General features: G+C 33.8%; 1 protein-coding gene across 1 annotated transcript in view; it reads left to right on the top strand.

Moving 5' to 3' along the window:
• CHIC2 (cysteine rich hydrophobic domain 2) overlaps nt 1–13,510 on the top strand; it is a 62,315-nt gene extending 48,805 nt beyond the window's left edge. The window contains exons 4-6 of the mRNA XM_055435068.2: nt 8,415–8,471; nt 8,637–8,696; nt 11,939–13,510. Of these exons, the coding sequence (XP_055291043.1) occupies nt 8,415–8,471; nt 8,637–8,696; nt 11,939–11,989 (168 nt within the window). The 3' untranslated portion in view covers nt 11,990–13,510. The remainder of the gene's footprint in view (nt 1–8,414; nt 8,472–8,636; nt 8,697–11,938) is intronic.
• The last annotated feature ends 4,017 nt before the right edge of the window (nt 13,511–17,527 follow it).

Raw genomic sequence — 17,527 nt, 5'->3', positions numbered from 1 at the left:
ACGTTTGATGTTTTTATAATGTAGTCCTCTTTTGAAATTCATTTTTTCACCCATTTTATCCATTTTTCACTATAATTGAACATAGTAATCATAGTTAAATTCCTGTCAACTAACACCAGTGCTTGGATTATCTCTGGATTTGTTTCTGTGGGTTTTTTCTTTGGTCATATTTTCCTGGCTCTTAAAGTTTTTAATTTTATGTTAGATATTATAAATAGAGCAAAGTAGAACTTCCAGAAGAAATCTTCAAAACCAAGGGTCTCATCTGTCATCTTTCAGGCAGATCAGTTCGGTTCAGTCACTCAGTTGTGCTGACTTGTTGCGACCCCATGGACTGCAGCACACCAGACTTCCCTGTCCATCACCAACTCCTGGAACTTGCTCAAACTCACGTGTATCCAGTCACTGATGCCATCCAACCATCACATCCTCTGTCGTCCCCTTCTCCCGCCTTCAATCTTTCCCAGCTTCAGGGTCTTTTCTGATGAGTCAGTCTTTCACGTTGGGTGGCCAAGATATTGTAGTTTCAGCTTCAGCGTCAGTCCTTCCAATGAATATTCAGGACTGATTTCCTTTATGATTGACTGATTCGATCTCCTTGCATTCCAAGGGTCTCTCAAAAGTCGTCTCCAATACCGCAGTTCAAAAGCATCAATTCAGGCAGATAGGGTGAGAAAAAATGATCACTTTGATCTAATCAGAGATTGAGCTAGGTTGGACTGGTAAGTGATTCATCGTCAATACCTAGTTTTCTGTTTCTTGGTTATGAACCTTCTAGACTTTTGATTGAGGCCTAGCAGGCCTTTGCCTCCTTTCCTCAGAAAGTTGTATGTATCCTTTGGATATTTTGAGTTTAGATTTTATGCATGTTCAAGTGTTTTGAGGAGTATACCAATTTTGAGTTTGTTGCAGATCCTCCTCCCTCTAGCAGAATTTTGTCTCCTAAGTACTGAGAGACTATGAGTAATCTTTTTCTGCCTGTTTGTCTTGGTCCCTCACCCTTCTGTGCTATCCTGAAAGTCAGTAATGTCTCTTGGGAAAACTGGCTTTGCATTTTAGGGTAAATCTAATTTCCAGTCCACTGAGCCAGGCTGTGCAATCTGTCAAAACTCTCTTGATTTCCTCTTTCCTTAGTAAGAGTCCCACTGGTTGTGCCAAACCTAATCGGCTGATTCTCTAATCAACACAGAAAGAAAATGGTTTGTACATAATCATCAAATGATTTAGAAAAGGTGCTTTCCTTGTCTGGATTTTATTTCATCTAGGCCTTGTTGCTTCCCAGAATGTTCTGATGTTTTAAAAATAATGTGTTTTTTTTTTTTTGGTTTGTTTTTGTTATTTCTTCAATTTATCCATTTCAATTTGTGGTGGAAGTGTTGGCTTGAGTGTTCACATCCTACCCAGAAATAGAAGTGTCTAGTTACCTTGACTTTACATAAAAAATTGTGCCGTTCTTTGCATATTGGGAGGGAAAGAACAGTGTGATTATTATTATCTGGCTTTTTAACATTTTGTTTGAAATTTCTTCATATTTGGAATTAAATAATATTTTAAGAATACTGTATTCATTTGATGTTAGTGCCTTAAATGGAAGGATTTAAAATTGATTTCACTTAATTTAGATGCAAGTGAAAGTGGTTAATGCTTGCTGATCCCATGTAGAAAGCATGTTCAGTTTGGAAATCTGAGTTTGAATCCTGTCATTACCCATATTGGCATGTGACCTTGGGCAAACCATTAACTTTTGTAAATCTGTGTACTTAATCTATAAAATAATGATATACCTCAATTCATGTTTAGTTGCACAAAGCAAGTTATAAACAAAAACAAAATACATTTTGGATAAATCTCATTGAGACTTTAGAGTAGAATGAGTATTTCCTAGACCTCAGCTGGAGAAAATTTTAGTTTTCGATTAAGTTGACTGTTCAAGGCCAATAGCTGAGTTAGTGGTTTAAAATACTTTGCATGTCATAGAGGTGTTATCCAACAAATTACAAATTCTTTACAAATTTGTAGTTTCATTGAATAATGGAGAGAGCACATGATCGAAATCCTGTTTCAAATTCCAGTTCCACCATTTCCTAGTGTGGCTTTAAGTTTCTTAACCCCACTAAGACACAGTTTTCACATGTAAAATAGAAGTTATACAAGCTGCCTTCTAGGTTTATTGTGAAGATTGATTGAGATAACAGGGAAAACAGTTAACATGGGGTCAGATCCAAAGTGAGGATCAACAGATGTGATTCCTTACTCCTTTAAGGTTTCTCCAACTGTCATTATAATCAATCAGCAGTATTTTCCCCCTGCCTGTTGTGAAGTAATTCTTCCTTGTGAAGTCATACAGGTTTTTAAAATCTCTGATAGTAATATGTTTGACTATTATATAGTCATATTATATATATGTATTAGTTTAGTGAAATTCATTTGTCTTATGAACAGTTTTTCTAATTTTCTTCTGTCATTTGAAACTCAGTTTTAGTTTTCTGAGATGTTATCAGTATTTTCTGAAAAGTTATCAGAGACTTGTAGATAACCCCTTAAAATTGTATGCAAAATTTTTATATATTGGTGCGTAAATGCCTTTTTCATCAAATCCCAAAGTAGTCAGGGTAACCGTAAGAAGGCAAGAACCACTAGCCTAGTCATAAACTGTTGATTAAATTGTGCTTAAAATTAGTATTTGTAGGTCACTGCTCAGTACTAATGGAGAAGGAAATGGCAGCCCACTCCAGTGTTCTTGCCTGGAGAATCCCAGGGACGGGGGAGCCTGGTGGGCTTCCGTCTATGGGGTCACACAGAGTCGGACACGACTGAAGTGACTTAGCAGCAGCAGCAGCAGCTCAGTACTAAATTAAAGGGAATTTTTGATACACAAAATATTTGCAGCTGTTTAGCTTGTCTTTCGGAGAAGGCGATGGCAACCCACTCCGGTACTCTTGCCTGGAAAATCCCATGGACAGAGGAGCCTGGTAGGCTGTAGTCCACGGGGTCGCTAAGAGTCGGAAACGACTGACCGACTTCACTTTCACTTTTCACTTTCATGCATTGGAGAAGGAAATGGCAACCCACTCCAGTGTTCTTGCCTGGAGAATCCCAGGGACGGGGAAACCTGGTGGGCTGCCGTCTATGGGGTTGCACAGAGTCGGACACGACTGAAGCGACTTAGCAGCAGCAGCAGCAGCTTATCTTTATTTGAAAATTAGTATTTTTAACAAACAGCATGAAAATGATTTTTTTGAATATACTTTGGTGGATATTTAGCTTATCTAGATAACATAAAAGTCAATATTCACATAGAATTATTTTCCTCTTTACATACCATACTTTTTATTTATTATGGTTTTTAAAACTTTTTATTTTGTATTGTGTATTATTGCAATATAAAATTTATATTAATTTATATAATTTTATATTAATCCAGGACAGAGATAAATCAAGTAATTTTCTCTTAAGTTAAAATAATTCATTTAAAATTTTGCATGCTTGCTTTCTAATGACATAACTAATAACATTTTTGTTTCATTTATTTTAATGATTTGAATTTGCACAGATGTCAAAAGATAAGTATAGTTCTTATTTGAAAAATATTTAAAAATTTAAAAAATTATGAATACATTCAAAGCATTATTCTAGTTAAAGCTTAGTGCATTATAAACTTAGGAGTTTAAATTTTGTTTTAAATAAGAAATTGAACATTTGAAATTTTACTCTGAACTCTGTGATATGAATAAATCCTATTCAGAAAGCTTTAATTTTAAGTTTAAATAGTTGAACTTTTATAAATAGTTGTTAGTGAGCTACTCATACATTTTGTTAAGTATTTTAGCATTTCTTATATTCTGAAGACTGATAAGAATGCTCTTTCTTTGGGGAAAATTCAGAGAAATTTTGTTACAGCTTCCACATTTAACATTTTTCCTTTGGGTACTTAAAAATCCATGAGGTTTCTATTGATTTTTTCAGCAAGTTCTAGAAAATCACTTCTTTGAAAAAACATTTTTTCAAAGGATTGTGAGTCAGTGAATCATTGGTAATGCATAATACTGTTAAGTAAGAGTGGTAACAGTAGTAACAAAGTAGGGAAGTAATACAGGGAAAACTTTGTAAATGATTTGCTGTCCTGAAAGACTTATTTATATCTAACAGTGCATAATTCATTTATGAGGAATAATAACATATTCATTAGTAAGTATAATATTTAGAAAAATTACAAAAATGTTTCTTCGCATAATAAATCAAATTTGAATTTTCAGAAAATCCTAATTTTCAGTTGCAGTAGCTTACTATATCTGGGTGTTTCATATGTATTTTTCTATTGTAAGCTTACTTTAGATGCTTCTTTGGAAATTGATAGGGATTTATCAACCTAATATTAATTGTTGATCAGTTGTTATTAGCGTTTTTGTGAAGTATCCAGGCTGTTTACCTCTTTTGCATTTTCCTGATTGACTTACTTCCACAATTCTACCAAAAAATTTAAAAGGAACCAAATAGAAGCCAAAAATTTCTAACCTTCTATTATTATTACTTGTTATTCAAGTTAAGTCTATTTAATAAGTCCATTTATAATTGAAATGTTTTTTTAGTTTCTGTTATTTTTTACTTTAACGTTGCAGAATGGTTATATTAGAATTAGTTCACCAGTGAGAAAAATACAGTTAGCAAAGTGTTGAAATGATGAAATGTGTGAAAAAAAAGTAAAGCGAGCTCTGTGAAGAGGGAGGGGGTTCAGAGTTCAAATGCTTAGAGCGGTCCTTTTTCCAACCAAGTTAGTTGATATGATGTTATTTTCATAAAAACCTTGTTTTGATTACATGGTGTGGATTGGAGGTCTTGGTCCTTTTAACTAAGGATAAAAATCCACGATAAAATTAGATTTCTTGTTGATCATCTTTTGCGGAAGAACTGAGGATTCATTGGTTAAGAACCCTAACCTGTCCTCTAGCCTCCAGGGTGTGAGCACTGAAAAGGATTAAGGCCCACCGTAGGGAAGCTTGCACTGAAGCCTGCACTGCCCTTTCCCCCGTTCTTTCAGTTAAATAGGAGATTTTTAGTTCCCATGACTATCAATCTGGTGCTTTTCACAAGCACCAAATTCTTTTAAGAAAATTGATTATTTTTAGATTCACTGCCCTAGAACACTGAAAGATGATTTTTTTTTTTAATATTTCCTGTTGATAGATCCTGTACATACTGTTTTTTTTCTGAGGCATATTAGTTTCCTTTATGTCAATTTGGTGATCGATAGAAATACTTTAAAAAATCAAGGACAGGTTTTTATATGGTTAAATTTGTCCAGTAATAATTACAGAGTTTGGCAGTGTTTAATCTTATAATTTGTTATAAATAGCTATCTGACAACCCTGTGGACATAAACTCTTAACTTTTATTTCTAGAGGACTGCAGTAGTAAGGTACTTTCTTTTCATGTTTAAAGGCTTTTAAATAGGTTTTTATAAATGGTGGTGTCATTTTTTTAAATACCTGCCAAATTGGTGTTGTATTTAATCGTGAAAATATATTTTGATTTTGTTAACTGAAAATAATTGCAAAGTATTAAACATTCTCTGTAGTTAAAGCTTTTTTCCCCCCATTTAATTTGAGCTTTTGTTGTTACTAGCAAATAATTCGTGGCACAGTTTCTTTTTTTTTTTCAATGACTGTTACAATCTATATACTTGTCACCTTAGTGTGCCACTCAGATCAAGAGATCCTTTCTGGTTTTGTATGTTCTCACCTGCTCCTCACTGTAAATCATTGAGATGTCAAGTGCAATGATTAATTAAGCTGCACGTGCATGTGTTTTTTTTTCACCTGTCAAGCAGGAAAGAAGTCTTATATCAATAGCAAGATTAGATGCTGCAAATTCACAGCTATTACTCCAGACTGTCAAGTGTATAAAAATGTTTTATGTTTAGATGCTTATTTGGAATATGGCATACCACCGTTTGTTTGATGTAGAATTCTTAAATATTGTAAGATACTATTATTATATCAAATCCTGTCATTAAACTTCCAATTAGAAGCAAAGGATAAATTTGGCATTTCTACATAAATATTTTGGAATTTAAGTTTCATACTTTATACTTGTCTTTTATTCAAATATGGGTAGTTGATTTGAGTTATTTAAATATTTTTAAGTTTCTAAATTGATGTGTGTTTGTGTGTATGTATCATGTACACCATGAGATCCATTCATAATGTTTGTTCTTGTTATAGTATGGGTTTAAGTTTGTGATGAATGATTGTGAAAACTACACTTTTTTTTCTGTGTGTTATGAGTATTTGCAGAATGCAATGTTAAACTTTTAATTTTTATATATTAATATGAAACAACAGACTTGAAAGCTTGATCTCCTCACCCTACTTCTTTCATACCCCCTCCCCCCTTTTTAAACATCAGCAAAAGTAAAACCTCAAATTGTATAGTAATCTTAATCTATTATTAAAAGGTCCTAGAAAGGAAGATTACAAGGTAGATTCAGGTTTTGAATCGGTTTTGCCATTGGTTTAGCAGCGGGTGGGCAGGCAGATGCCTGCTCAGAGTAGAACCTATTGCCATTTTTCACCATTGATAGAGTAGCCTTTCAGAGTCAATGAGCTCTGTCAATGTGAGCTTGTCAAGGCTACAACTTCATAGACCTGAGAGGCGGTTTGAGAGGTCAGCCCTTTTCAGGTTCGCTGTGATGCAAATGAACTTTAATGCTTAAACAACTATTGGAATTTTTATGTCTGCTCCTTGTTCTTTTTTCTTCACAAAGTCATTGACGAGACATTCAGTGCTTTTTAAATTGGAAGTTGCATTGTGCTAAAGACCTAGTACAGATTTACGGAGGGCTGAAAGCAGTTAGATCATGTTCTTTTCATGGTGCGATTAGAATCAAATCGATTTCCCTACAGCCTTCAGCATTCAGATGGCAATTTTAACAAAGCTTGGGGGCTAGACAAGGGACAAAACGACTGAACTGAATGTTAATTACACTCTGCAGCCTTATTTTCTTTTGATTTGGGGCTGACTGGCAACTAAATTAACAAAAAGTGTGACCATAACTGCTGCCCTATTTTCATTTAAAAGGAGAGCTGCCTCTAAAAGGCTATCTTTACAAAGAAACAAGTGAGGTCTGCTGATCATTGTTAACAAGGGCACTTTTTTTCCTTTAAAATTCTTGCCAAAAAAACTGTTCAAAAAAGTAATGTAATAAATTAGTCATTGGCATGTTATTACCCAGGGAGTTAGTTGAGTTTCTGATTTTTATGACATTAGCTTGGAAAATGTAAGGCAGTAAGTGGTAGTTACGAATTATAATTGGCACCTCTGTGCTTGTGGTGTGTATTTAGCATGTTCCATATGCTAAAAGGTAATATGGTAACTAGATTACAGTAGATACCTTAAATAGATATTAAACATTTTATTATGTAACATTCGAGTATTCAGAATCAGCTTGATCATAACAATTTTTCACCTCGCTCATCCTTGCTTGATAGGCAGATTTTCATATTTGATGATTAGTACTTATTTAGTTGTGCCACATTAATGGAGCTGGATGCTTTTTTCCTTTCCTTGCAAGGAAGCTGCAGCTGCAGCAAGTTGCATTTGCTTCTTGTGGCAACACTGTCCTGTTTGCACCTGCAGCTGTGTCAGTCTCATCCTAACACCTGGCACCATGAATTATCCTCCTCTTTATTCCTCCCCAAGCAAGAAACATTTCATGCTGCATAGTGTATACTGCAAAAATCAAGTGACCTTCAGTATAAATTTCTTAGTTGATTCCTTCAACAGTAGTATTGAATAAAGTTTGATTTTCAAATAAAACCAATTTTATTTGAAAACCAACAAAAATGATTGGATTAAATGCCGTTTTGCCTCTGAAAATCTTTGTGAAATAATAAAGAAGCTTAGCTTTTAAATTTGGACATTATTTTTAAGTATGAAAAAATTAGTTTGATTTGATACAGATTGATTTTTTTATTAACTTTTAATCATTTCCTTTTTAAATTTAGACTAAAGACCCTTTTCATTTTGTTAATGTATAAATAGCTTTGTTTTAAAATAAGTATTAAGGTATTCTTATTACTACTAAATATTACAGAAATATTTTTGAAAGAAATGGGGGTTTAAATTTGTATTTTTTGGTGGATAACATTAGCTTTTTAGATTTAAATAAATCAGAGACTAGTAAGTTTGAAACAGTTAAAAAATACAATGCCAAAAACCAAAACCATACCTTTATCAAAACAGAGTACTATTTCTGTCCAGGCTACTATTTAGTGCTAGAGTGTTGCTGGTGTTATAGACCACTCTGTACTCAGTCACTGTCTTATACCTCTTTCCTTTTCACACAAAAAACAGCTGCAAAACCAAGTTTTTCTAAAACCAGTCAGGAGTAAACTTTTTTCTCATTTGTCTTCTAGACACGAAGATCGATTGAGAAGTTATTAGAATGGGAAAACAATAGGTTATACCACAAGGTGAGTACCACAGGGAGCAGCTTCGTACTGTTGGGGTCTGAACTGCACAGTATGGAAACAGATGCTTTTGTTGAACTAAAAATATGAAGATGGACAAATGGGTTAGTCTGTGTGCTGCAATAAAATAGAGCTCATTTTTCTTCTTTTACTCTCCTACTTGTCTAGCTGTGCTTGCACTGGAGACTGAGCAAAAGGAAATGTGAAACGAATAACATGATGGAATATGTAAGTTAAAGGGCTGTTTTGTGAGTTTCTCTATTAAATGATCATTTATTTTGCTTCTGATCTTATTCTTTCCATGATTATTAATCAGCAAAGGTGTCAGAAGCTTAATCTCCTGAGTGCAAGGATTTTCTACGGTTCACAGATGCATGGTTTCATGTGCAAGACATTTATAAAGTTATGAATGACTTGAAAACAAGGCTTCACTGTGTTCTGAAAAATAATAAATTAATTGCCAAGATAAAATAGCCTGAACATGTGTTGATGGAGTGTGAAATTTTAGATGCTGTATAAAGAATAACCACAACTTTGGTTACGCAGCAAGTCAGATATGGCTTTTTTATATAATGCTAATCAGGTTTCCAAGTATGGAAGAAAACCTTTCAGCCAAGCCGCTGGAGCTTAAGAAAGCTTTAGCCTTTATAGATTTTAACTGCCCATACCTCAGTGGCCTTTAAAGAATCTTTCAAAGTGTTGTTGGAATATTATTCTGTAAAAATTATCTTAAAAGTAAGCAGGAGATAAGATGTTGCTCACCCTGTGTTTATTCTTTAAAAGATATCTAATGGGTATGTGTATACAGTGAATTTTAGAGCTTAGAATGGGATTTAATTTACCAACTACATGATTTACTTGAAAATTTTTTCTCAGTTTGAAAAATTCAGAATACTATAGAAAAAGTATGAATTTTTATTCTCCCTTGAGCCTGGGTGTTTTATGTTAAGTATGAAAAGATTAGTATATGAAAAGAAGAAGATCTGAGCACGGGGTTAAGTATCTAGCACATCATTTCTGACAAATTTTGTCTATTCTTTGACACAGTATAGCCATCATAGGTAGCGTGTATGCGTGTGTGTGTATAAAAGATTAATGAAAACAGTGCCTGGATACTGGAAATAGTTGGAAATTATCATAAAATCATTTTTCTCTGTAGCATTTTCTCTTTCTTTCTTTATCACACAATCAAACCCCATTTCTATCGTTGAACATAAAAGATGTCTTTAAAATTCTCTTTTTTCATAGAATAGCTCTATTCAGTGAACTAAATAATGTAGATTTTATCATTATCTATTATATCAAACATGTTAATTTATGATGGTAAAAAGGCACTTGATACTTTTGTATAATAATAAAAGTACATTCAAATAACTTGTTTTGAGATTGACCTATGAAAATACTAGGCTTGTATTTTCATCATAGATGAAAACTCACTGGTGAGAGAGTTTATGTATTCTGTGAGAAGGGGTGGATATGTAAGTTATTTAAAGGATTTTGTGAAAAAATATTTGCTATATTTATAAACTCAAACACTCAGCTTATTAATAAAATAGTGGCTTTTATTTATTTAGCACTCTTCTAAATTTACTTTGGAGAGCAAAGCATAAAAGTATTCTCAATACTATTATTTCCAGATAGAACTATAAGATCATTCATTCATAGAATATGCTCATTCTATGTAATGTTTATTTTTATGATGTTCTAGTATTAATTAAAATAATTTGACCTTCCAAAACATTCTGAACTTAACATGCTCTGTAAAATATGTGCTCTTATTGCTCTGTTAAAATTGTCATTAATTTTTAGGTAAACACTTTTGTACTAAAGCCATTTTATTTTCTTACCATCATAGACGATATCTAGAAGAATAGTTTTTTTAAAACTTAAAAATTACTTTAAAATGTATTTCTCATCAGTTTTCTTCGAGTGTGTGTGTATGTGTATTTATGACAGTTGAGTGGAAGAAAAACATAATTTAAAAAACTCCCTAAAAATAGTTTTGCAAAGTTAAGATAGAAATAATCTGTATATCTGTTTGACTTCAAATTTTCTTTAATTTACAGAAATTTTATTTGTTAGTTAAAGGGAAATATTTCTCCTTGGTTATGTTTTGAATATTGGAGTAAATTATGAAATATACCAAATTTTCTTTTATTCAGATATGGGAGAAGAAATGAGACAAATGGTTAACTTCTGTGTATGGCTTCTGAAGGGAAAAAGTTTGTAGGATATATTCTTTTAAAATTAGTAATAATTCAGATAGTTAAAGATATCTTTTACAATTCATTGTGCAATATATATTGGAAAATATAATTTAGTCATCAGATTTTAGAGCTACAAAGAATCTTGCCATCTCTCCAATCCTTTCATTTTATAGGTGAGAAAACTGAGAAACAGAGGACTCTAGCTCAACTAAGGAAGCTGGGTAGGAAGCTAGTGAACATTCTATAGGCAGATAACAGGTCAGGAGAGTGGCACAGGGGGCACCAAATGATGAGTCAGCTAGGGGAGGAGTATATTGGAGCCACGTATAGAAATACCTTCTTTATTGAGACAGGTCCAAAATCAGGAGAACTAAAGAGTGAAAATGAAGATTTGTGGCTCAGATGACTAAATGTAGAAAAGTATTCAAACTTAGAGGTCATACCAAGACAGTTTCTAAAAAGACTGAGGAGTTCCTCAAACTGGAAATTGTTCAAATTGAATAATTTTTTGTTTAGCATCCATTCCATACAGAGTTGAAACAAGGGGGAAAATTGATTATAATTTAAGACAGTTCCAAGTTTGGAATAAAAATTATCTCTGGTCAACTTGTGTCTTTCTGTGTTACTGTGTTTTGTTTTTTGATTGATTTTCATTTAGTTTCCTAGTAAAAAGTCCTTTGGAACAGATTTTAACCTTTAATTTTGCTTGCCTAACTTTTAATTCTGCTAACCTAAAAAGAAAAGAATGTTTTTAAAAAATTAAGAGAGAGAGGACCAACACTTTGTCTAGAGATCACATGTCCTGGTACAGTAAAATGAGAACAGCTCTAGAACCTAAAGACCCGTGGAACTGGGCTGTAAATAAAAGGGAGGAAGCCTGCGGAGCTGAATATTAGGGTCATCTGCAGCCACCATAGGGGAGTAGAAAGGGCAAGGCTTTGGAGTTAAGACAGTCTTTTGTTCATATACTAACTTCATAATCTATGGTGTTATACTTCTCAAATCATCAGGTTTCTCATCTGTAAAGTGAGTATGATAACACTTGCCTCAGAGAGCTGTCAGGATTAAATAGATGCATGTAGTATGAAATACTTGGTATGTAGTTAGTTCTCAGTAAATGCTAGTTATTCATTCATGTATGCACGCGTCTGCTCTTTGTCAGAGGCACTATAAAAATTGTTTTAAGTGATGGAATATAACTGAAGTTTTTTTAAGATAAAATTTTAAAGAAATCCTTTTAAAACTTGTTTTCTCCTTCTACAGGTCATCCTCATAGAATTTTTACCAAAGACACCGATTTTTCGACCAGATTAGCATTTACTTTATTTATAGAGACTTTCCAAGTATGTTGTCTTTCCAATGGTGCCTTGCTTGGTGCTCTCCTGGTGGTGACATAACATTGGTTCTACAGAATCGTGTGGTGTTTTTTTCTGTTTTTTTTTTTTTTAAATAACCGCATGTTCTAAGTGTGCATTTTTGTCAAACTTTGCAACAGTTATTTCATACAGATGTTTAATACTTAAGTTATTGTGCTCTTTTCTGTTATGTATTCTGATTTTCAAGGATTACTTTTTTGTATTGTCAAAAAAAAATACATTTGAACTTAGCATAAAAAGTGGCCAGCTTTTTTATTTTACCATCAAGGTATACACAGTCCTTTATTTATTAATTCGTTAATATAGAAAAAGACCTTTGTGAGGCTCTACTTATCTATTATTCTAGCAAGCACACTCTGTATTATTTCTCTTGCTTTTTAAATTTATTGTCATTATTTTAAAATAGTGTTTTCTTTCATAGCTTTTTGAACCATAACATATTCCTTCTCATACAATTCCTAATGCTATGTTTACAGCAGAAATATCTGTAACATTATAAAGACCTGTCAAAAAGTTTTGAAAGTATTTCTGTCTTCAAAAGTCGTAAGGCAGGATTAAATTATTTTCATTAGAATAGACAAATCAGTGAATGGTATGCATGCATCTAATGTTTACTAGAGCTCAGGATCACAAAACATAGTAGCATTACAATCTGTATATTTTTGATCAAGGTATTAATAATGGCCTTATTTGGGTTATTTTTTATTGTTTTTTCAAATCTTATGTACAAAAGTATAGGAATACTAGAAATACTCCTTTAAAAAATTTCTAAGGAAAATATCTCCCAATCTAACAGCAATTGTAGAATGCATATGTGCTTCTGAAAAGTTTTCGAAAGGAAAAAAAAATTATAGAATTAAACTGGTGTTTAATATCCCATTGATATTTAAAACAGATTATTACTAAGAAATGGAGGGCATATTTAGTACTGTTTTAATCCACTAGTTTGCTTTCAGTCCAGTTATGTATACTTTTTTGATTAAGAGTATGATATACAAGTTTGAGTCAGATCAGTTTGTTTCTTTAAAATATGTACAGGCATACTTTTTTTTTCTTCTCCTCCTTTTGGTTGTACATATCTTCATGCATTTTGAAACTTTCTAAATTTCTGAATGGCCTATGTGTAAATTTTTGTTTTTATAAACCTTGAAATTATACAAATTTTGTGTGTGTATACAACATGTTCCATACAACTGTGGTATCGAGCAATAATGTGAATAACTTTTGAAATTATATAAACTATGCTTAATTTGTATTAAGAATTGGTACCACTATATAATACTTTTTTCCTTGTATTAAATCTTTTAAATACCAGTTTCATTAATTTATATACCTGTATTTTTAAAAACAATTTCTTTGTACTTCTCCAAAGTACTGTAATTCTATGTGAATTTGAATAGTTTAATGACATATCCTATATCAGATATTAGGAACTATCTTAAAAATTAGGATTTTTGGAGAGGGGTGTGTCCTGAGATTTATTTGTTTCCTTTGCTTCCCAAAACACCAACTTGAATTTATAAAACACTTTTCCTATGAAGAGCTCAAAGTACAGAGAATTCATACACTTCTCATTTTATTTACCTTGTGTCTTGGATATGTCCTATCACCTTAAAGTAGTACAAATTAAAAGATAATGCTATTCAGAAACTCTAGTATTCCTCTGTGGTTTCCCTGTGACGTATTATCTTATGGAGAACACTAATTTTGGCTCAGGAGGATTCCAAAAGAACAGAAAATATGACTGTGTAGACTATGCAGCACAGTTTTCCAAATCTGAAATTTTGTAAATTTGTAGAGCATCGTGTTAATCAGCTCTATAGGAAGAACTGTACCCATTTAGGCATAATTTTTTCTTCTATTATTCTTCTATAAATTGTAATTTTAACATTATTATATTCCCATAAGAAAATTAATATTTTTAACAGGATAGTTTTCATACTTGATAATGTTAAGTATAGGATTTTAACATATTTTCCTGATTTTAGTGAGAAATATGTTGCCTAAAGAGTTCCTAGAAATGGGCACTCATATTTTTAATGAATATATGGAAAAGAGCTGTGAATACTTAGTATGTGACATTACCATAAGCCAGTTATGCTTTGAGCAGTTAGATTTCCATGTTTGGGTTTTCATTAGTAGCCCCCAGTGTAAGCTGTTTGTTTTACCCTTTCTTGAATCATGAATTTAAGTGTCCATGTTACTGGAAATTAGGAATGTCGGAGATGTCTGCATTATATGAACATTAGTCCAAAGGAAATGTTTTAAATGATGATCTTTAGTTTCTGTTTTCTAACTTAAAGTTTGTGAGACATGAACCATAGTACATAATTATAAAAATGGCCAAGAAAAGGTATTATCAGCAAAAAATCTAATGTATAGATTTTTACATAGGTTAAGTGAATATCTTAGCATCTTCATTTATATATTACTGGCATTTTACAATTAGTCCAGCAACCTTTTGTAGAAACATTGCTTTATCAAACGGTGTACTTTGCAAACCCTATTATATTTTAGTACATGACTTTTGTATACCTGAATTAAAATATATGGTCATCCAAAATCTAATGACTGTAGTAAAACTGAAGTAACATTTAGCTTTTAAGGTAAATATGCTTTTCTCTCACAACATTACTTACATAAAATGGTCCTCAGATGCTCTGTTATGACTCTTTAATGACTAGGTTTCATCCATTTAAAATATAAACATGTAATTTTGGCCTGAAATCAAGAAGTGTTCAACCTTGCAAACTAGTAAACAGTGATTTCCTTTCCTTACTCAGGAAGCTAGTTTTGTAATTGAATAATTTAAAATCAGGAAGAACTACAAGTTTCTCCATAGCTGTATTTTCAGTGTTACACATAGAGAGCTTCCGACTGCCTCTTTATGTTAATAGACACGGACCAACCATCTGAAATATTGATAGCATTCCATATCAATCTTTGGTTATAAAACAATGATATGAAGTAGTAACATGTACAGTTGGATCCATAACTGCATCCATAGCTGCATGATTTCAAACTACACTACTTTTGTTTTGTTATTGTTGTTCAGTCGTTCAGCCATGTCCAACTCTGCGACCCCATAGTATTGTGTATATAGACTGTTTCAACTTTTATGGTAATTGCTTCACTATTATAACCATTAGCTGCTTGCCTAATGTTTCACTGTAAATATTTGCTTTAGCTCAACTCTTGGTCACTAGTACTTAATCAGAAGTACAATGTGTTTAAAACTGTCTCTGAATTCTAGCATTTAGTCCTGGACTCTCTTTCAGGATTCTCCTATCCCACTGAAGTATCGTGGGTTCTTTTGCTTCCCTCCTGATGTCCAGAATCTTCACCAAGGTGTGGACATACTTCAGAATTGCCTTTATATCTTCCTTCCTCAAAGCTCCCAGTAAGAATGTTAATTATTTGGCGCTGTTAGTTAGGTGTTTAGAAAGCCAATTAAATTGAGTCAGTGACGTTAAGTGATGAATGGCTGACACTCTGAATTCTACTAAAGTGGTACTTGCATTTTTAAAATGGAATTTCTTAACTTAAATTTTCAATTGGTTTTCCTTTTCAAAACACCCTATCAGTCTGGACTTTCCCAGGAAGGAAGTAGTAGAATGGTTGCATGTGAGGCTTCTCAAACCACTATTTCTGAAGAAAGCTGATTTATGTCTAGTACTAGGGTGGAAAGAAAAGGCTCAAGAACAATTCCAAACCAAACTATTCGTTATCCCAGAATAGTTGGTGTTCAGTTCAGTTGCTCAGTTGTGTCCGACTCTTTGCGACCCTGTGAATCGCAGCACGCCAGGCCTCCCTGTCCATCACCAAATCCCGGAGTTCACCCGTACCCATGTCCATCGAGTCGTTGATGCCATCCAACCATTGTATCCTCTGTTGTCCCCTTCTCCTCCTGCCCTCAATCTTTCCCAGCATCAGGGCCTTTTCAAATGAGTCAGCTCTTCACATCAGGTGGCCAAAGTATTGGAGTTTCAGCTTCAACATCAGTCCTTCAATGAACACCCAGGATTGATCTCCTTTAGGATGGACTGGTTGGATCTCCTTGCAGTCCAAGGGACTCTCAAGATTCTTCTCCAACACCACAGTTCAAAAGCATCAATTCTTCGGCGCTCAGCTTTCTTTATGGTCCAACTCTCACATCCATACATGACCACGGGAAAAACCATAGCCTTGACTACATGGACCTTTGTTGGCAAAGTCTCTGCTTTTTAATATGCTGTCTAGGTTGGTCCTAACTTTTCTTCCAAGGAGTAAGCGTCTTTTAATTTCATGGCTGCAATCAACCTCTGCAGTGATTTTGGAGCCCAGAAAAATAAAGTCAGCCACTGTTTCCAGTGTTTTCCCATCTATTTCCCATGAAGTGATGGGACCAGATGCCATGATCTTAGTTTTCTGAATGTTGAGCTTTAACCCAACTTTTTCACTCTCCTCTTTCACTTTCATCAAGAGGCTTTTGAGTTCCTCTTCACTTTCTGCCATAAGGGTGGTGTCATCTGCATATCTGAGGTTATTGATATTTCTCCCGGCAATCTTGATTCCAGCTTGTTCTTCCTCCAGCCCAGTGTTTCTCATGATGTACTCTGCATATAAGTTAAATAAGCAGGGTGACAATATACAGCCTTGATATACTCCTTTCCCGGTTTTGAATTAGTCTGTTGTTCCATGTCCAGTTCTAACTGTTGCTTCCTGACCTGCATACAGGTTTCTCAAGAGGCAGGTCAGGTGGTCTGATATTCCCATCTCTCAGAATTTTCCACAGTCTTCCAACAACACATGAGAAGACTACACATGGACATCACCAGATGGTCGACACCAAAATCAGATTGATTATATTCTTTGCAGCCAAAGATGGAGAAGCTCTAAACATTAGTCAGCAAAAACAAGACCGGGAGCTGACCGTGTCTTGGATCATGATGTCTTTATTGCCAAATTCAGGCTGAAATTGAAGAAAGTGGAGAAAACCACTAGACCATTCAGGTATGACCTAAATCAAATCCCTTATGATTATACAGTGGAAGTGAGAAACAGATTTAAGAGACTAGATCTGATAGAGTGCCTGATGAACTATGGATGGAGGTTCATGACATTGTACAGGAGACAGGAATCAAGACTACCCCCAAGAAAAAGAAATGCAAAAAAGCAAAATGGCTGCCTGAGGAGGCCTTACAAATAGCTGTGAAAAGAATGAAAGCGAAAAACAAAAGAGGAAAGGAAAGATATACCCATTTGAATGCAGAGTTCCAAAGAATAGCACGGAGAGATAAGAAAGCCTTCCTCAGTGATCAATGCAAAGAAATAGAGGAAAACAACAGAATGGGAAACACTAGAGATCTCTTCAAGAAAATTAGAGATACCAAGGGAACATTACATGCAAGGATGGGCACAATAAAGTACAGAAATGGTGTGGACCTAACAGAAGCAGAGGATATTAAGAAGAGGTGGCAAGAATAGGCAGAACAGT

This window comes from Moschus berezovskii, chromosome 5, assembly GCF_049115385.1.
Source record: "Moschus berezovskii isolate FMDL1 chromosome 5, NW_MosBer_1.0, whole genome shotgun sequence".
Lineage (NCBI taxonomy): Eukaryota > Metazoa > Chordata > Mammalia > Artiodactyla > Moschidae > Moschus > Moschus berezovskii.
This window is presented reverse-complemented; position numbering and strand designations above follow the sequence as displayed.